At 33.6% G+C, this 20,048-nt stretch overlaps 4 protein-coding genes across 7 annotated transcripts; 2 read left to right on the top strand and 2 right to left on the bottom strand.

The window, feature by feature from the left end:
- The first annotated feature begins 1,005 nt into the window (after positions 1-1,005).
- Positions 1,006-9,252, top strand: emb (exportin-1 emb). 3 transcript variants are annotated; one of them, XM_065351728.1, is made up of 20 exons: positions 1,015-1,152; positions 1,800-1,938; positions 2,084-2,219; positions 2,287-2,461; positions 2,547-2,653; positions 2,728-2,958; positions 3,039-3,287; positions 3,359-3,514; positions 3,598-3,795; positions 3,877-4,119; positions 4,196-4,430; positions 5,214-5,377; positions 5,453-5,587; positions 6,000-6,290; positions 6,376-6,624; positions 6,707-6,832; positions 6,908-7,034; positions 7,144-7,397; positions 7,477-7,646; positions 7,733-9,252. In XM_065351728.1, the coding sequence occupies exons 3-19, from the start codon at positions 2,109-2,111 to the stop codon at positions 7,621-7,623; spliced, it is 3,198 nt and encodes a 1,065-aa protein (XP_065207800.1). In that variant the 5' UTR covers positions 1,015-1,152; positions 1,800-1,938; positions 2,084-2,108; the 3' UTR covers positions 7,624-7,646; positions 7,733-9,252. The 3 variants fall into 3 exon arrangements, with proteins under 3 accessions (XP_065207802.1, XP_065207800.1, XP_065207801.1); XM_065351729.1 differs by having other exon boundaries at positions 1,097-1,152; positions 1,805-1,938; XM_065351730.1 differs by lacking the exon at positions 1,800-1,938 and having other exon boundaries at positions 1,006-1,152.
- Positions 9,253-9,389: 137 nt separating this feature from the next.
- Hyls1 (Hyls1 centriolar and ciliogenesis associated) lies at positions 9,390-11,042 on the bottom strand. The gene is made up of 7 exons (XM_065351746.1): positions 10,815-11,042; positions 10,622-10,744; positions 10,482-10,559; positions 10,318-10,410; positions 10,113-10,235; positions 9,876-10,034; positions 9,390-9,785 (listed from the first exon to the last, which is right to left on the bottom strand). Exons 1-7 carry the CDS (start codon positions 10,909-10,911, stop codon positions 9,778-9,780), a joined length of 681 nt encoding a protein of 226 aa, XP_065207818.1. The 5' UTR covers positions 10,912-11,042; the 3' UTR covers positions 9,390-9,777.
- A 309-nt stretch (positions 11,043-11,351) lies between these two features.
- LOC135836736 (serine hydrolase-like protein) lies at positions 11,352-14,411 on the top strand. 2 transcript variants are annotated; one of them, XM_065351744.1, is made up of 2 exons: positions 11,352-11,603; positions 11,773-12,826. In XM_065351744.1, exons 1-2 carry the CDS (start codon positions 11,537-11,539, stop codon positions 12,606-12,608), a joined length of 903 nt encoding a protein of 300 aa, XP_065207816.1. In that variant the 5' UTR covers positions 11,352-11,536; the 3' UTR covers positions 12,609-12,826. The 2 variants fall into 2 exon arrangements, with proteins under 2 accessions (XP_065207816.1, XP_065207815.1); XM_065351743.1 differs by lacking the exon at positions 11,773-12,826 and adding an exon at positions 12,950-14,411 and having other exon boundaries at positions 11,355-11,603.
- Positions 14,079-18,699, bottom strand: LOC135836728 (protein arginine N-methyltransferase 9-like). The gene is made up of 7 exons (XM_065351731.1): positions 18,360-18,699; positions 18,166-18,292; positions 17,031-17,267; positions 16,783-16,950; positions 15,375-16,559; positions 14,981-15,131; positions 14,079-14,894 (listed from the first exon to the last, which is right to left on the bottom strand). The coding sequence occupies exons 1-7, from the start codon at positions 18,523-18,525 to the stop codon at positions 14,511-14,513; spliced, it is 2,418 nt and encodes an 805-aa protein (XP_065207803.1). The 5' UTR covers positions 18,526-18,699; the 3' UTR covers positions 14,079-14,510.
- Between the last annotated feature and the right edge of the window lie 1,349 nt (positions 18,700-20,048).

Here is a 20,048-nt window from a genome sequence, read left to right as displayed (position 1 = left end):
ATGCGACAACAATGTATACCAAAACAGCATATATCCAAACCCTCACACATTAGAGCACCTTCACTGAACGAACGTTCAGAAACGTGATTCAAGTTCTTATCATAACTTCATAATTCATAAATCATAACACAAATTATTTTTACTTTACAGCAACTTGCGTGCGAAATTATTAATTATTTTATTTTATAGACTCGAAAATTTTCAATGATAGCCTACACACGTAATAATTATTGCTATGAAACAGCGAAGTTATAATTTTTTTTACACTCGAAATACTCAAATTTAGGCTACTATTCTATTCTATTTTACACTACGCAACCAATGAATCAAAATTATCGAAATATTACGTAGATTATTAAATGAAGTTTACCAGGAGGAAAAGGTACTCAGCTATTGTTGCACTTGGCCGTTTATAGGTACATATTATTATATATAATATATTGAACTATTGAAATTATAGATTACTGTACTCGTAGTTGGCGTAATATTTCCGCTAAATTCGTTCGATACATCAACTGAAAGAAGCAGTACTGTTCGCCATTTGTGATGCTAATTGCTAAATATTTGTACTTTGATCGAAGTGAAAGACATGGGGTGATGTACTGATGTACGTAGAACTTAGAAGTTGAAAAAACAAAAACCCTACTTGCTGACCATTATTTTGCTCTCTATTTGGAGGAGTATTATTCTTTTCAAAGGAAGAACACCACGAAATGATATTATTATCCACAGTTTTATTAATAATCATTTCCTTCTATCGAAAATCGAAATTAATTAAGTAAATTCCATTGCAGGTCAGCTGGTGACTTAATTTGTATACACTGTAAAGTAAAACGCAGCATCGGACATAGGATAAGTGATAAAAATGCTCTAGGGTGGTCGCATTCAGCGGAGAACGATATTTTCCATACTTTTCGCTAGGAGGTGCTCTAATGTGTGAGGGTTTGGATACATGCACCAAAACACATGTGGGAAATGCGCGGGGAAATGAAATGCGTAATACTGCATGGCAACATTGTAACAAAAACGACTCCGTGATAAGAACTAGCATCAACTTTCTCGCGGAATCGTTCCGTAACAATTCCGCGGCCATTATAAACGAGGTTTTAGTAACAGACTAACAGAGGTGAAGTGTGAGCTAGTTTTTAATGAGTAAGTTCATTATTTTGCTCGATTTTTCATTAATTTACTGATTTATTTTAGTCAAATGTTAATATTTTAACGTAATTTTAATTACTGAATCGCTAAACTTTGATAATTTCAATACTGAATTGGCAATAACGTAACAATAGATCAACGGTTCGTTGAAACATTCTGAGTTTTCGATTGTTCCTTTTATTTGTTAGTAATTGCGCATAAATTGGAAAATTATCTTTTTGAAGTGTAAGGCTTGATCGAAAGTTAGTTATTTTCAGTAATTAACCGCACCGTGTGTTTATTAAGTAATATTGTTTTTCTTACGAAACATCGCTATCACATTGTCGAAGCATTATGGATTCATTCGATATTTGTGATAGATAACGTGCAAATCAATTAGAGGTATTTGAGGTATATCTCTCTTAGTTTTGAGTTTGTTGAGTGAAATTGAATGTTGAACTGAGGGAAATCGCTCAAGTTTGAACGAATACGTGAAGCAACTATGTTTCGGTTCAAAATTAATAATTAAAAGAGCATATTATGTTATGCTATGAACTTGTTATCTTGTAGATGTTTTGGTTTTACCACATAGATAATTTTATATACATTGTATGTGTTTCAATATCGAATGCACTAAAGTATTGTGATACTTTTTCTGTTAGGTTAGGAGGAATAACTTGACTCATCCTCAAATTGCGGTTTGAATGGGATAAGAGCCACATAGGCTTTATTTGAGTACGTGTGTTTGAGTGCTTGGGTGTGTGTTCGTGTGTGTGTTTTTTTACTACCTACTATTTAAGTGTAAGTATTACATTACTCAATTTCGTAAAATTTACAGCTCGCTCTAATCGATCGCTGTAATAGTGGGAATAGTGCTTGCTTCTAAGCTTCGTTGTATCAACGGTTTGCATATGAACAGAATTCTCATCTTTTGGTTGTTTCTCAGGTGATTTATTATATAAGATTTCAGTATGGCTACCCTTACGGAACAAGCTTCAAAGTTACTGGATTTCAGTCAAAAATTAGACATAACGCTGTTAGATAATGTAATCGGTTGTATGTACACTGGAATCGGAGATCAGGTAACAATCGCACGTTTTGTGTATTCTTTCAGTCGTGAATCATGATTAATTTCGATGAATTTTATAGCAAAAAGTTGCCCAAGAAGTGCTGACTGCTTTGAAAGAACATCCAGATGCTTGGACCAGAGTGGATACGATTTTAGAATATTCTAGTAATTTACAAACGAAATATTACGCTTTACAAATTTTGGAACAAGTCATTAAAACACGATGGAAAGTTTTACCAAGGAATCAGTGCGAAGGTAAATCATCATCATCTAGCTTATTATGCATGTCTCGTAGACGATGAACCAATCTTAACGAATACTTCTGTTTCTATTTCCGTAGGTATCAAGAAATATATCGTGAGTTTGATTATAAAAATTTCTTCCGATCCAGTGACCCTAGAAAGAGAAAAAATGTATCTCAATAAATTGAACATGATTCTTGTTCAAGTAAGTTACAAGAAGAATGTAAATTCGACTCCGAAGTAATTGCGCATCAACTAATGTAAACGGGTTTTCATTAGGTACTGAAAAGAGAATGGCCCAAAAATTGGGAATCCTTTATCCCGGATATTGTCGGTGCTAGTAAAACTAACGAAAGTTTATGTCAAAATAACATGATCATTTTGAAGCTATTAAGTGAAGAAGTATTTGATTTCTCTACCGGACAAATGACGCAAACTAAAACGAAACACTTGAAGGACACCATGTGTTCGGAATTTTCTCAAATATTTCAATTGTGTCAGTTCGTACTCGTAAGTAATCGCGTTATAATGCGGAGAAATTACTCGAATAGGTAATTCATCACGTATAATTTTTATTATTTTTTGTTCAGGAAAATTCTGAGAACGCCGCTCTAGTAGGAGCAACGTTGGAAACTCTGTTAAGATTTCTCAGTTGGATACCACTCGGATATATTTTCGAAACTGAACTTATTCCTTTATTAATAACCAAGTTTTTGAATGTACCAATGTTCAGAAACGTAACTTTGAAATGTCTAACCGAAATCGCCGGAGTGACGGTGATAAATTACGAAGAAATGTGTATTATTTTATTCACCCAAACCATGATGACTCTCGAAGAGGCAAGTTGCACGTTTGCATGTATCTTGTTTCAGGTTTAGACGTCGATTAACATACTATTTTCAATTTTTAGATGTTACCTTTACATTCTAACATCAAGTTGGCGTATGCTGCGGGTGTAGATCAAGAGCAAAATTTCATCCAAAATCTAGCCATGTTTTTGTGTACATATCTAAAAGAACACGGAACTTTACTTGAAAAGAAAGATCATCACGAGGTGCTTTTAAAAGTACGTACACACGTGTTCAACACTCGATTGGAATTCTCATCATGTGCGACAAATCAATGACGTCATTTGTTGTTTTTTTTCAGGCTTTAGCGTATTTGGTGTTAATTTCGGAAGTGGATGAAGTGGAAATATTTAAAATATGTCTCGAATACTGGAATGCATTGAGTGCTGATTTATATAGAGAAAATCCATATCAACCTCCTAACACTCAATCATTAGTTTTCAAAATGGCACCTATATCTCAAATAAGACGAGAATTTTACCGTCCTGTTCTCTCTCAAGTGAGTAATTTTCGTCGTTGATGAAGTAATAATTGCTCCAAAACGTATCGAATAATTAATTTCATTTTCGCTCAATTTTAGGTAAGATTGATAATGATAAGCAAAATGGCTAAACCAGAGGAAGTATTGGTGGTTGAAAATGAGAACGGCGAAGTTGTACGAGAATTCATGCGGGATACGGATTCCATTAATCTATACAAAAATATGCGCGAAACGTTGGTTTATTTAACCCATTTGGATTACGCGGATACCGAACGAATAATGACGGAAAAGTTATTAAATCAAGTGAATGGTACCGAATGGTCGTGGAAGAATTTGAATACTGTAAATATCCGCTTATTAAGGCGCGTTAACTTCTCATCTGTGATCTCGAATAACGCGATGTTTGATTTTTTTTCAGTTATGTTGGGCTATTGGTAGTATCTCCGGCGCTATGCATGAAGAAGACGAGAAACGGTTTTTAGTCACGGCTATCAAGGACTTACTGGGGCTGTGCGAACAGAAAAAAGGCAAAGATAACAAAGCTATCATTGCCTCCAATATAATGTACATTGTCGGACAATATCCGCGATTCTTACGCGCGCACTGGAAGTTTTTGAAAACGGTGGTGAACAAACTGTTTGAATTCATGCACGGTAGGTTTACACGAGTAAACATTTTCTTCTTGGTTTTCGATACTTCGTGATGAAAAAAATACCCTATACCGTTGATTGTATGTGATTTTTATTGATTAGTCTTTCTGATTGAAGTATCGATTACCTTATAAAATTACTTAAAATATTTCGTGATGAAAAAAATACCCTATACCGTTGATTGTATGTGATTTTTATTGATTAGTCTTTCTGATTGAAGTATCGATTATCTTCTAAAATTACTTAAAATATTTCGTGATGAAAAAAATACCCTATACCGTTGATTGTATGTGATTTTTATTGATTAGTCTTTCTGATTGAAGTATCGATTATCTTCTAAAATTACTTAAAATATTTCGTGATGAAAAAAATACCCTATACCGTTGATTGTATGTGATTTTTAACGATTAGTCTTTCTGATTTAATTATTTATAATACTTCGTGATGAAAACAATACCCTATACCATTGATTCTATGTGATTTTTAACGATTAGTCTTTCTGATTGAAGTATCAATAATCTTTATTGCATATGAGTACTCTTAGAAATGATGACAAATGCCTCGTATTGTTGATCTGCAGTGATTTTTTACGATTAGTCTTCCTGATCGGAGTATTCGTCATTTTATTACCATTTGTATGATAAAAAATGGCTTCAACATCATATTGATTAAAAATGATATGATTAGTCTTCCTGATGGCATTCAAAATATTAATCTTAATGAAATCGTTTATCAAGAAATTTTTTTTTCTGAATTGTATTCAATTTTTTCTGGTGAATCTTACAGAAACTCACGAAGGTGTGCAAGATATGGCCTGTGATACTTTTATTAAGATAGCTCAGAAATGCAAACGACATTTCGTCACAATTCAAGCTGGCGAAATCGTACCATTCATTGATGAAATATTAGCCAGCATTAGTTCGATTATTTGTGATCTTAACAACCAACAAGTAAGAATAACTTTTGTAGAAATAATGCTAAAACGATGAAAAACGATAAGATGACTAATTTGTGATTATTTTTAGGTGCATACTTTTTACGAAGCCGTCGGTTTAATGATAAGCGCGCAAGTTGATCAAGTTGTACAGGATCAATTAATAGAAAAGTACATGATGTTGCCGAATCAAGTGTGGGATGATATTATTACGTCTGCGGCAAAAGTAAGATGATGCTACATTGATTCCAATTTAAGAATTATTGCATCCTGCAGTAATCGTTACCTGATGGCATTTTATCATGCATGATACGAAAGAAACGTTTTAATACGATAAATAATCGAAATTATCATCTGGAACAACTTCTGAAATTGGGTTCCTCAAATTCTTGTTTAATTGCGAGCAAAATCATCCACCTTTCAATTATGATTAGCGATAAGGCAGATTTTTCAAAAAAAAAGTTTTGGTGTACAATTTTTTCCAATGAAGTTAAGTTTTCGTTCTCTCAAATATTTTTTACAATTATAATTATATTCAGGTTTTGAGTGAAATAAAACAATCGGAAACATTTTGTTAATGAATGGCCCAACTTTTTTATTGGAATTTATCATAAATTTGAAATCATTTTCTGTTACAGAATGTCGATATTCTAAAAAGTCCCGAAGTTGTCAAACAACTGGCGAGTATACTGAAAACAAACGAAAGCGCATGCCGATCTTTAGGTCATCAGTACGTCGTACAATTAGGCCGAATGTTTTTGGATATGCTGAACGTGTACAAAGTAATGAGCACGAATATTTTGGCGGCTATTTCAATAAACGGCGAATCTGTCCTGAAACAACCATTGATCAAGAGTATGCGAGGCATTAAAAAAGAAACGCTGAAATTGATATCGGATTGGATTAGCAAATCGAACGAACCGGAACTGGTAAAATTTTATTTCACGAAAATCCTCGAGAGAATATTTTCAAAACTGGATATTTTAACGTTCGGTGTTCGAATTTTTGTCGCAGGTTTTAGAGAACTTCATACCTCCATTTTTGGACGCTGTGCTTTTGGATTACAATAAAACGAACGTACCTTCTGCCAGAGAACCAGAGGTGTTGTCCGCGATGGCCAGCATAGTAAATAAATTGCAAAGTCACATCACCGGCGAAGTTCCTAAGATATTTGACGCTGTTTTCGAATGCACGTTGAATATGATTAACAAAGATTTCGAAGAGTTCCCGGAACACAGAATAAATTTCTTCTTATTACTTCAAGTAAAGAAAACTATTGATCTAAATGATAGCTCGGTATGATTTTTTTTTTAGGATCGAAATTAAACCGCTTGTTTTCTTGCAGGCTGTTAATATGCATTGTTTTCCGGCTTTTCTTCATATCCCTCCTCCTCAGTTTAAATTGGTGCTGGATTCCATTATATGGGCGTTTAAGCATACAATGCGAAACGTCGCCGATACCGGATTAGGAGTAAGTTGTGATAAATTACCGTAGGGTTACGAAAGGCAGCAACCTAGTAACGATTTAACGTGTTTTGTATTTCAGATTTTGTACCAATTGTTATTGAATTTGCAACAACACGAACAAGCTGCGCAGAGCTTCTACGCTACCTACTTTACCGATATTTTACAGCATATTTTTACCGTCGTTACTGATACTTCACATACAGCAGGTCAGTTATCAACTGCAACTTCTGTCATCTTGAAACCAAACTGCGAGTTTTTGTACAGAATACTCGATGTAGATCTTGAATTTTTAATACAATTGTGTATAAATTTCAGGATTAGCGATGCACGCTACCATTTTAGCTTATATGTTCAAATTGGTGGAAGGCAACAAAATCAAGAGTCCATTAGGTCCGTCGAATGTCGATAATGTTATGTACATTCACGAATTCGTTGCTTCGTTATTCTCCAGTGCGTTCTCGCATTTAACCGAAAACCAAATTAAAATCATAGTTCAAGGAATGTTCAACCTTAACGAAGATGTACCAGCATTTAAGAATCATTTGAGAGATTTTCTGATACAGATTATGGTAAATTTCGTTTTGAAAATCACCCAAATAATACCCTAATACGATGTTTGAATTAATCGCGTTAATTGTTCGTACGCAGGAATACACTGGTGCTGACGATTCGGATCTCTATCTTGAAGAAAGAGAGCAAGCTCTTCGACAAGCTCAAGAAGAGAAGAGAAAACAACAAATGACCGTACCCGGTATAATAAATCCGCACGAAATGCCTGAAGATATGCAAGATTAAATTTTTGAGGGGAAAAAAATCTGGTAGGATTCTGAATTTAATTTCGCGTAAAAATGTATGTTTTATTTTGCTTTCGATTTCATCTCATCGTTGTTGTAATTTTTTTCAGAATTTACGAAAATTTTACTCGTATTGATCTCCGCATCCGCGCGCGTATGTTTATTGCCATTGAAAAAAATCTCTCCGGCTCATTTTTTACTATATTGACCTCCTGTTAATGAAAGTTTACGCGATGTTTGCTTACCGTTGATTAGTTCTATATACGTATTCTTTACTTTCATATTTATTATTTTTTTATCGTGTTTATTCGAATGGAAAAAAAAATTGAGGTGGAAAAATCAAGGATATGTCGAAATAGAAGTGTGAGTGTATGTTACACAATAATACCAATAATGATGATGATAATGCAAGAAAACGGATAAAATAAACGTGTGTAACTTAGCAATAACTTGTTGAAAGTATAAACGATGTTTGTGTGATATTGCCAGTGTAAAATATTCGAAATTTTTGAATTTTGTTTTTCTTTTCATTATTTATTTAAAAGAGTGAATTTTTGCGTTAATAACGTTTACAATAATTCAGGGAAATGAGATTTTTTTAAGTGTTTTCATTTTTTTTTCTTTTTGTATTTTTGCATTATATATTTTTTGGTTTAATTTTCATTCTTGTTTAGTGGTAATGCGAAGTGGTCAATTAAAAGGTCGATTAATTTGATTAGTGACCGTCGTAGTAAATAATAAAATGTTTTTGTTCTTAGTCAAGGGTGTTCGGGTCACGTTTATGTTTATTATCAGCACTAACGGAGGTTAGTAAACTTTTAGGCCTATAAATACTACAGTTGTATTTAGCTTTTGAAAATTGCGGGTTTGGAAAAATTCACGTTGAAAATTCCATGACAATTATGTACCTACTTTTTTTTTGGCGATTTCGAAAATTATATATTTTTTCTTACATTGCCACTACAGATGAATTTTTTCGAGGTAATCAAACATGGCTGTAAATTGTTACGCGGCGTAAACTTTTTCCGATGAAATTAGTCGTAATGTTGTTAAGTTTCCAGATTGTATGTATTTGAGATTATTTAAAATAGTGTACCTATTGTGTGAAATTGAAAGAAAATTTTAAGCGTTATTTTAAATTATAACGGTGTCAAAAATGCTCCTATTATGTATAGATTTTGTTTTTTTTTTAAGTTTTAAAACTATGTTCTGCGATTTTTGAGTTGAATGAAAAAATGATTGCGTGCACTTATAATGTATTATTTCTTTCTTTTTTAATTTTTTTTTTTTTCTTCTGAATCACATTAATGTGAATTTCGTTTTTCTTCATGTCCCATTTGAGGGATGTTTCGCATATTTTACTATTTTATTGTATTGTAGTTAACGTGTGTTAAGTTAGATAACCAAAAGTGGTTGGTTTTAGAATTTTTACTTTTTTAAGGTAAAATTAAAGAAAAATATCTCTTGTATAGTGCGTTGTTCTTATTTTTTTTTTAAATTATCGTTTTGGAAGTAAATTACGGAGAATTTATTCAGGATGTTACGCAGTGTTAGTAACAGAACCAGTTTGTGGACTTGATTTATACTTTTATAACGATAATTTTAAATAAATTGTATTTTTAATTTGTTATTACTTCATTTTTCAACGAGTTCGGTAATACGGTTCGAGCTTTTTTTTTGAAAAATCACATAAGAGCATGATTTCTGAAGAAATAAATTTTTGTCATTTGAGCAAAAAAAAAATAATTGAATGAATTAAAGAGTAGAAAAAGTGAAATCGAATGTATTCGGTGAAATTAACTTATGCATACTTTTGAAACTGAACGTATATTATTACATGAAATATATCGATATACTTCGATCAGTCACGAATGGTGAAATCCAATTGCACAGCTTTACATGAAACATAAATTATCTTCACAGTCTTATAATAAATTGACTGACTAATTTACAAACGCATTATTATTGCAATGACCATTAATACGGATCATCAAATCAACCCAGAATTATTTACATTGATTTATCTTACAATAGGCAAAAAAAAGTTCTAAAAGTAAAAAATGATAATGGAACAGTTCATAATGAAAGCACTTCAAAAAGCTATACAAAAATTCGTCGAAGGTAACTCATCATCAATCATTGACGTCACACTTTTTCACTTGACTGAAAAGTAAAGTAAATATAAAAGTTTTTATACTTTCGATCAATAATCTTAACACGTTAGGTGAAGGTTTTATTACTCGGGTCACCTACCGTTCATTAGACGTTTTCGAATAGCAAGTCTTAACTGAGCGTGATCATTTTCTCCCGGAAGTTTGTGATTTTTCCAAAACGACTGATAATAATGGTATAATTCGACCGGATCGCAGTGACCTTTCTTAGTTCTCACATTGGTCGCTTGAGATCTTGTACCTGCAATAAATTAAGACGAGAACAGTAGAAAAAATATTGGCAGATTGAGTACGTTATGTTCAAAAATGAAATACACACTTGATAACAGAGATGTTGGACGTTTTATATGACAAGCTTCCTCTCGTAATTTATCGTTGGTGGATTTAACATTATCGTCATTAAGATCAGCATCATGTTTGCACTTGCAAGATGGTTTCGGAGCTACATTAAATACGTATTATTATTGTAAATGTAATGATCTCTTTGCTTTTGGAAAAAAATCACTCAAATGTAAAGAACTCACAAGTGATTTCGCTGCACTGGATTGCCGGTTGAGACGGTGTAGTTCTGCAAGGACAAATGGATTTTATTTTTTGATAATGAACTCTGTTGTTATCTGAAATGCATAATTGATTAAGATAATATTGCAATACACATATGTACGTTCATTCTGCAGATAACACATACTTGGAAGTTCTTCCGAATATATCGGACGAACGTTCTCCTTGAGTTTTTTCCTACAGCAAGAATGTTTTCGTCGGTTGTCTGAAATTCAAACGATATGAAAAACGAAACGAAAACTGTATCATATCGACCGATATACTCACCGTGTACAACAGATGATAGGTCACCTTTTGTCAAAGAATTTCGCTCGTGAGGAGGATTAGATTCTTCGAATTTAACATCAGACACATTTTTGTAGTGCTCGTATTTTATTAGTTTTTTCAGATCTGAAAAGAATATAGGTTGAACAGAGTTAGAGAACCGGTTGAAGAAAAAACAATAGCAGGATTTTCTTACCTTTTATAAATGATTTTAAAGAATTATCGTCTATGGAATGAATACCATAGCTGTTCAAATGATGCAGCACTTCAGAAGAATCTATGCGAATGGACATTTCGATGAGATATCTTATAAATTATATCAATAACTAGGGAATTATTTCACTGTTTGTCTTAAAATTTTCAAGTTCAATCGAATTTTTCGGTTATCTAACGATCGGTTGAAATCAAAATAATCAAAACAAAAACACAAAACACAGACCTAAAAAGCAACCCTAAAAACTACAACACTGATTATTTCAGTGCGTGATAAAGTTTGCACCCCTTTGTAATTTTGTTTTTTTAATTTTTTTTTTTCGTAGGAAAAAAGTAATGTGGAATATGAATGCATTGCATTAATTTTACTTTTTACTTTTCCTTAAATAAGAATAGATCAATTTTGCATTAAATTTCTACAAAAAAAATGAAATTTAAGTTCAGTTCAGTGATGCCATGTTGATGTTGCTGTAATTTTTTTTGTTTTTTTAAAAATAATGTTTTTGAACTCGGCTAACCTGTATTTGAACCGTGGCCGTTTTATCAAAATTATCACATTCGTGAGAAATGAAAAAAATGAAAGTTCAACGTTAAATTACGAAATTAGAAATAAGTCTTTTGTGATACAAGGTTCAGATAATGCAGTGAACGTACAAAACTCTTCAAAGCGTTCTCTATTCGTGTTACCAGTTGATCTGTTGAGCCATGTCCGACAAAAACATGACAAATCCTGTTGAGATTAGTATTCCTGTACCTTGGGGACATATAGCGGGTAAGTTACATTCAATTTCAGTACTTTACTACCACATATATTAACTACATTCACTCTAAACTCTCTAAAACTACCTACTCTATATTCATAATGAATCCGTACATCTTATCATCATTTACCTATGTCGGCAAACCAGTGACAGAGAAGTTAAAATTCGCATAAATTTCAGGAAAAGCCTGGGGCAACAGTTCGCATCAACGAGTGTTAGCCATACATGGCAAACAAGACAATTGCGGAGCATTCGATCGTTTGATTAAACTTCTGAAAGGAAGTTATTACATAATCGCGATAGATTTACCGGGTCATGGATTCTCCTCACATTTTCCTCCTGGATTATACATTCATATGATAAATTACGTCGTCGCTATTGTAGATGTCATTAAGCACTTGAAATGGCAACGTTTTCATCTTCTAACGCATAGTTTAGGAGGTCAAATCGGGATGTTCCTTAATGCTTTAGTTCCGCACCTCATTGATAAATTCATCGTTATCGATCATATTGCTCCGTCTTATACCGAAGACGAATCTGCCGTCGATTATTTTAAACAAAATCTCGACGATTTTTTTAAAATGGAAGAGAAAATGAAACATGGAAAACCGCCCGTGTATAGTTACCAGGTAGCTTTGGAGAAGCTTACGAATCGTGAATCAGTATTAACTAATGACGCTGCTAAAATAATCTTGGAACGATCGTTGAAAAAGATCGATGGTGGATTCACGTTTTGCATGGATCAAAGAATAAAACTTCATTCATTCCCATCACTCACTGTTACAATGTGGAACAATGTATTACGTAAATTAAATTGTCCAACTTTGTACATATTTTCATCGGAACGACTGTCCGTTTATGAAATTATGTTTCATTCCAGCTTCAAATTAATCAAACAAAAACCCAATGTTACCATTAAGACCGCTCACGGAAATCATGATTTACATCAAAATCATCCAGAAAGAATTGCCCCTTTGATAGATGAATTTTTTTCTAAAGAGCGTAGTAAATTATAAAATTACCAAAAACTCTAAGTTTAGAAATTCTCGAAAATTCCGGTGAGCTGTCTACGTTCTGATATGGCAGCCGTTTGGCAACTTCTTCGATCGAACAATATTTATTTATTTTTATACGTAATATGTTAATGTAAGTATACTGATTAAAGGGATTACGGTGATCATTTTATATTCGAGTGTCAATTATTGCAATTACAATTGTTATTATAATACCCAAACACGCGTCACAATTCTCACTTCCATCATGATGTATAAATTCAACTTATTTAAATATACTATGTGCTAAAAAATATTAAACAATACTCTTGACAGCATAGTCCAATAACCATAAATATTTTCAGGCGTTTCGTGGAACACAGACTCCGAAGACCATGTTCTGATGGTACACGGCGTGCAACACAACTGCGGAGCGTTTGATAGACTGATTCCATTATTCAAAAATAATTATAACTTAGTAGCGATCGATTTACCCAGCCACGGTTTATCGTCGCATTTCCCCGAAGGATCGCCTTTAAATCTAATCCAATTCGTGCTCGCTTTGAAAAGGGTTAGCAACTATTTAAAATGGACTAAATTCAGCTTGGTAGGTCATAGTTTCGGAGGTCAAATTAGTACCTATTATGCGGCCATTTACCCTCAGGATATTCAGTCTTTGGTTGTTATCGATTCAATGGAGCCTGGACCAGTTCCATTAAACGATACATTAACGCATTTGCAAACGGTTCTAAATCAACAACTCGATTTAGAAGAAAAATTAGTCAAGAAGTCGCCTCCAGTTTACACGTACGACGAAGCGTATGAAAAAGTGAAAAAAAATGATAAATGGAATTTAACCGACGAAGCAGCGAAAGATTTAATGAAGAGGGCCGTTAAATCGCATCAAAATGGGTACACGTTTACTTGCGATCAAAGATTGAAGTTTCCTATGAGGCCCTTGTTAACTTTCGAGCAACAAAAAGAAATAATGAAAAATATTTCGTGCCCAGTGTTGTTCATTCTTACTGATGGTAATATGGCTCGATACAGTACATATTTGAAACAGATGTACGAATACAATTGTAGTAAGATAAATAACACAATTATCATTGTGAAAGGCGATCACGCTATTCATCAAAACTACCCTGAAAAAATTAGTCATCTTATTGACGAATTTTTAATATCCAAGAGATTGAATAGTAAAGTTGAGCATGTTACTTATACTTATAATGGTAATTTTTAAATCCAACATTACTTCTGATTTTTTTTTAAATTTAATTTTGAAGGTGAAGAAGTGATTTTCTTATTTGCACAAATTGTTGCGTTGATCTGGCCTATTTTTTTGTTCAAACTTTCAAGTTTAATTAGTTTCAAAAATCACTAAAGGAATATTTTGTTACCTATTCATTCACGATTTTCGTTCTAGGATTTCGAAATTTCAAGCGAAACTAAAAAAATGTCAAATTCACATCGAATGACTTCACTTGAATAGAATTATCAAACAGTAATGAACTTTTTATTTGTTTAAAAAATAAATGTTTAAATTATTTTAAAAAAAGAACACATTGAACGTTATACTTAATTATTCTTAGCGAGTACATTAATGATTCAAAAAGGTTTCATTAAGTAAAAAATCTAAGTTTAAAATATATGTAAATTGTCGTTGTTGAATGTATTTGAACGATTATTTTTTGTCATAACTTGGCAATGTGATAAGTATTCCGAATGATTTTCTTGTTACGTGTTTCTATTATTAAGTAAAATTTTCAATACAATAAAAAGTAAAAAGTTTTATTTCTGGAAATTCTATTTTTTACTAGGTTGTAACTTGCACGAAAATAAAAAATCCATATATAAATATACAAAATCATATCACAGCACTACAAAAAAAAAGTAAGTAAAAATGTAATCTCTCAAGTTAATATTTCACTTTTGAGGAGACGTATTTATAAATGGTAACGTATTTAAATCTGCAATTAGTATAGCTCCGTGATGATAATGAATTCTACTTACAAAGCCGTTAGAATTATCACAAATCGCAATAGGGGATTTAGTTAAACACGCTGCTTGATGAACGTAGGAAAACTCGTGCAACGAAGAATACTCGTAAATAAACTGATCGCTGAAAAAGTTAACGTTGTACCAATATAATATGGAATTGATGGTTCCTTGTCGAATAGTCGGCGTATAAATTTGTTTCTCGAACTGACAGTCCAACTCTTGAGGTGAAAAAAATTCGTGACATATGAACGGGTTCGAGTACTTTTCAAATTTCAACGTAGCTATATTTAGTTCGAGCATTTGTAACACCTGCGGCAAAACAAAAAAGGTTCGGGTAAATGACCGTTTAAATATAGACAGGCCATGAGGCCAATGTAGAAAAATTCTCGAGATACCTGGTACTCGTTAATGATGTCGCTAATACGGTAACGACGTACGTCGTCATTTACTACACGCATACTTTCTTCGATATAATCAGAATGAATCAGTTGACCGCAAATTTGTACGGTTTTAGGGAGAAAATACCCGCCTTCGCGTAACAATAGCCTACGATAAAACAATACAATGATTACTCTGTCGACTACATACAATGATTTCGGAATTACCGGCGAATTTTATCACCGTCGGGATTCCTGTTTAACCGCAAGGTCATAAACCTCACTTAGTCTGGTGTGTGTGAAAAAGTAAACGTAGGTAAATCGAGTTTTTTTAGGATTACAATTAAATTAATAAGTAATTTTCCCGAGTGATAAAATATCCGGTTAGTTTCGACGATGATTTTGCACTTACTTCAATGTATTCACTCGGGCAATCATTTCTTCGTTTAGATCACCGGTATTCTCGATGAAATTGACTAAAACTACGTCGAATGAGAATGACTGCAGGTTAGCCACAGTGTCGTCGAATTCGTCAGCCAAAATGTAGGTTATTTTTTCATCGGGTAAACCATTAATTTGAGCAATTTTTTTAATCACAGTTATTTCTTCTTTGGACGATACGCAACAGACGACTTCGACGTCTCGAAAATTGGACCGCAACAAGTGCTTGTTACGTAAAACGATTAATCCAAATATAGGCACCGGGTATAAATCCATTATCCTAAGAACTTTCCTATTTTTGTATTCACTGATGAAAGCTAAAGCTGCCAACTTCAAATGTTCTAATAGACTAGTATCGTTCAGCATCGATATGATATTCGAAGGTGCTGGAAATGGTAACGCATTTTCATGTAGAATCGAACCATCCGGATAAATTATGTTGTTCACATCGAAAGTAACCTTGCCATCTGTCCAGCCAGTCTGCAGCGTTATCTTGGAGCCAGGCACGACGCGGTGCGGTTTAAAAGTAGGAAATATCGCCTGATCCCAACAGCAATTTTTCGAGTTCAGGTCATCGGGTGCCGAAGACAGCACGATACTTTCATCTAGCTGAACTTTAAACCAGGCAGCTATAGCGTGGAAAAACCCATTACGAGTGCAAGTAACTTCGAACGTGTAACGGTTCTCGTTGTGCAGGAATTTCTCGATATAGGCGGGATCGTTGAAATTAACGTGAAATAATTCGTGCGGTTCCGTGATAAACACGCAGTCTGGAACGGATTGTAGACGCTCCGTATCATAGGGTTCGTTGAGGGATGCAAACAACGAAAGATTTAGCGACAGCGTTTGAAAATTTTCCGGTATTAAACTTTCTTTCAGAGATACGTTGGCGAAAGCGTTAGTACAGTCATCGGCCGAAATACTGGTTAATGGGAAGATGTACTTTTTAGCTAATAAATTCGATTGGACGGCCGAAAACCACAAACTACCGCTGTGTGGTATTACTATTCCGTTATTAGAGGTGTTCATTATCGGTTTATTAGATTCGAATTTGTAACTAGGTAACAGGATATTATCCCATGCGTATTTCAACGATTGAAGCATGTGTTCACCCAACATACACGCGTCCATTGTTTCAGTTACCACTAATGAGATCCTGAAAAAAAAAAAACATACAATAATGATAAACGAACAGCTTGGGATTTCCATTCAAAAAAATGAGTTGCCGAAGTGAATTCCCAACTATTCGTAGTAAGTGAAAATTATCTTATCGGTTGTTATATGTACAAATGCAACGATTATATTAGATTAGACGGATAGAGATAATTATTTCAATTACGATCAATTCAACGAATAATTCGTATTTTGACAATACTCACTTATTAGGCATATCATCTGGAATGGTAATATCGTTCGAGTGTTTATCAATTAAGGTTACCACTTGCAAAACATCATTTTGACTAAATACATTCGAAGCTATCGAAACCATGACTGGATTACATTCGCAAGCGTAAACTTTTTCGGCGGAAGCTTCGAGAGAGTATAAACTAAAACGAAAATCAAGCCGACAATAAGAAATTCGAATGAGGCATCTCACTTAAAATGTTGGTAGGTGAATATTCAATACCAAAATAATCCGGTTCCCGTTCCGATATCCAGGACTCTATTGAATCCTTGATCGATTTTTTTAAATATAGCTTCTTTATAGGCTGCATTTCTGTACGAATCATTCAGCATTCGATAATGCCATCGTTCAATTAAAGCGCAATAAGCCGAACTTATACTTCGAAAGGCTGGAAAATAGTATGGATTTCTTTTGAGCGCTTCACGAAAATAATAGGTAGCTTTATCCGGAAATCCCAATCTAAATAAGACGAAAACGATTGAAATAAAATGAAGAAAACAAACAAAATACAAATCAACAAGTGTAATTGAACAATGAACAAGAAAAACAGAAGGTTTCACAGCTACATATTAAACGATAAAGGTAGGTAACTGATATTACTACAATGTAACTGATTTCAAGGTAACGAGTCTACGATGTAATTTTATATTTTGAAATTTCTCCACACTCGATCGAATAAATTCGCGTTTGATTTGATCGAACCATTTTTTAACGTTAATTTTTTTCAATACAACAGGAATACTAAAACTGTACAGAGCAATTTGTTCAACCGAATGTTCTTGAATTACATCAACGGTAACATTATAGGAAAACACATCAGAATAATTCAAACTGGTAACACGTGTTTCATTTTGAAACCAATAAACAACAGGATAATTCAACAGGATTCCGTAAAGCGTCGGGATACACCATTTCTCTTCTTTAGGAATAACGATCAATTCTTCGCCAGAACGAATATAATCCAGTATTTTATTTTTCATCTCATTAATCTCAAACAAAACGTCGTTGCTCACTAGCTTAGCACGATCAATATCCGAGCTTATATCACAATAAATGTTATTAGTTGAGCAAATAATTCGGCTCAAGTGCATATAATTGATCAGAATGATTTCGTTCTCAATCAAAATCACTCGTATGTTGCCAAAAATAGGATTATTTTTCTTCAAATCTCGTACTAAATTGATAACAGAATAAATGTCTGGAGAAGGTCCAACATCCCATATATAGCTCGGTTTCCATTCAACGCAGAGGCTTATAATGTTACATGCGATAATTTTGGCATACTGTTTCCATTGTTTTTTAGGTAAATGCTCGTAAAATGTCGAGCAAACGGATAATAAGTCGATATTACGCATACCTGAGTAAATGAGCTCCTAAATTGTGATGCACTTCTTCGCTTTCGTTAAATATATTCAGGACTTCTTCGTAGATAGTGAATATCTCCGAAAATTGTTTCTTTTTTTCAAGGAGTTGACCGAGACAACCTGAGAACAATGTTACATGTTTATTTCTGCTTCACAATATAGAAGAAGCATCAAATGGTTGACTTACTTAGTACGATTAGAAGTCTATCTTTCAAGTCTGATTTCCATTCCGGTCGAACTTTCAACGCATTGATATAATAGAAACAGGCATCCGATATGTTTTCGTTTTGATAATTTAGTTCGGCTAATTGTCTGAATTGTAAAGCAACTTCGAATTTTCTTGAATCATTCATATTGCTGTCTCATGTACATACCTGCTGTGAAAATTTCTGCAGTAAAAATAACGAATAACAGGATATCTCTGAACCTTCAACAGCGAAAAACGAAGGCGCTAATTCACTTATAGTGATTAATATACAACTAGAATTGGAATTAATTATAAATAATGCCGATCTGAATTGAATAAAAGAACGCGCCAAGGCGCCATCTGCTTCGCGCAGGTGATAACGCTTTTTACTGATAACAAAATCGACATCGAGTTGTTTATTGCTGTTTTTTGACTAGACGTTAAAGTGCACTAGTTTTTTTTTCCGGTGCAAAAACTCGGAAGTCATCGGGTACAGTCGGAAATACTTCGTTCGACTTGTTCTATTTCTCTAGTGTGATAACTGATATGATAACTCTGTAACTCTGTTCTGCTTTATAAAGGTGAAAATATAAAATACCATTATGAACTACGTAATATGATTACTTGATTACTTATTCAGCATGCATTTTCCATAATATTAATCGTTATATAGATCATTTATCATCATTTCAAGGTGGTTTTTTAATAAAGTTAAGCCTGATAGTGTTGATACATATCATTCATCAACTGAACATACTCCACAAAACATATGTACGCAAATTTGGAATATATGAGTTGAAAAACAATTGTCAAAAGCTCGGAAATACGTAATAATCTACCTAATTCAACTTGTTTACTGTTTTTTCATATTTTCTTTCTATGTTCGCGGTGATTTTGTCAATAATCTTCGCCTCTGTACGTAGTGACCGTGGTTTTTCAATCAACATCAACTATCAAGTAAGTTCATATGAACATCATTAGTATTAGGCTTTAGTTTTGGAAAAAGAAACCGAAAAATACTTGACATCAAAAATTTGAATTTGAATAACCAGTGTCGGGGAAGATTATCTGACGAATTGACGATCAAATGATAAATACAAGTTGAACGAAGTACCGCCGACAATACCCGACGGCTTCCGAGTTTTTGCACCGGAAAAAAAAACTAGTGCACTTTAACGTCTAGTGTTTTTTGTACAAATTTATTGCTCGTTAAATCACGCACACTTTTACTAGGAGAAGGAGAAAGAGAAACTTGGCATTCTGGTGAAACTCAACAGTCAACAATTTACACTTCCAAAATTTTGTCAACTTGGATGAAATTTTGACGAAAGTCGAAAACGTTGACCTTTGAAAAAACTAAAAAGTAAAAACTGTAAAAAGTGAAAAACAACTGGGAGAAGGAAAAGTTTGATATCCACCTTCACAACGGCTCTGAATAGTCATTATTTCACCCATTTCACTTTCATTTTAGAATTTAAAAAAATTATTGATTTTATAATAATTATCGATAAGCCATAAGGAATCACCGTGATATTTGAATCACTATAGTGAAAGCCAGATTGAAAGAATCTGCGGGGAGGGGGAGAGAAGTTCGTCTAGCAATCCGCAATTCCGCATACACGAGATCACGAGAAACACCTCATGGACCAAAATGGATTGATTCGTAACTTGTTACCAAATGAGTCATTT

Source organism: Planococcus citri, chromosome 2 (assembly GCF_950023065.1).
Source record: "Planococcus citri chromosome 2, ihPlaCitr1.1, whole genome shotgun sequence".
Classification (NCBI taxonomy): domain Eukaryota; kingdom Metazoa; phylum Arthropoda; class Insecta; order Hemiptera; family Pseudococcidae; genus Planococcus; species Planococcus citri.
Note: the sequence above shows the minus strand (reverse complement) of the source record. Positions and strands in the feature narration are given on the sequence as shown.

Excerpts from the sequence above, each read along its gene's own strand:
- Hyls1 (XM_065351746.1), bottom strand. The coding sequence starts at position 10,911 with ATGTCCATTCGCATAGATTCTTCTGAAGTGCTGCATCATTTGAACAGC. Across the intron at positions 10,745-10,814 it reads TTTAAAATCATTTATAAAAG|ATCTGAAAAAACTAATAAAA; the intron begins GTAAGAAAATCC and ends TATTCTTTTCAG. Across the intron at positions 10,035-10,112 it reads TCCAACATCTCTGTTATCAA|GTACAAGATCTCAAGCGACC; the intron begins GTGTGTATTTCA and ends AATTTATTGCAG.
- emb (XM_065351730.1), top strand. The coding sequence starts at position 2,109 with ATGGCTACCCTTACGGAACAAGCTTCAAAGTTACTGGATTTCAGTCAA. Across the intron at positions 4,431-5,213 it reads ACTGTTTGAATTCATGCACG|AAACTCACGAAGGTGTGCAA; the intron begins GTAGGTTTACAC and ends TGAATCTTACAG. Across the intron at positions 5,378-5,452 it reads GTGATCTTAACAACCAACAA|GTGCATACTTTTTACGAAGC; the intron begins GTAAGAATAACT and ends GATTATTTTTAG.
- LOC135836728 (XM_065351731.1), bottom strand. The coding sequence starts at position 18,525 with ATGAATGATTCAAGAAAATTCGAAGTTGCTTTACAATTCAGACAATTA. Across the intron at positions 18,293-18,359 it reads TAGACTTCTAATCGTACTAA|GTTGTCTCGGTCAACTCCTT; the intron begins GTAAGTCAACCA and ends CATTGTTCTCAG. Across the intron at positions 14,895-14,980 it reads ACATCATTAACGAGTACCAG|GTGTTACAAATGCTCGAACT; the intron begins GTATCTCGAGAA and ends GTTTTGCCGCAG.
- LOC135836736 (XM_065351743.1), top strand. The coding sequence starts at position 11,537 with ATGTCCGACAAAAACATGACAAATCCTGTTGAGATTAGTATTCCTGTA. Across the intron at positions 11,604-12,949 it reads ACCTTGGGGACATATAGCGG|GCGTTTCGTGGAACACAGAC; the intron begins GTAAGTTACATT and ends AAATATTTTCAG.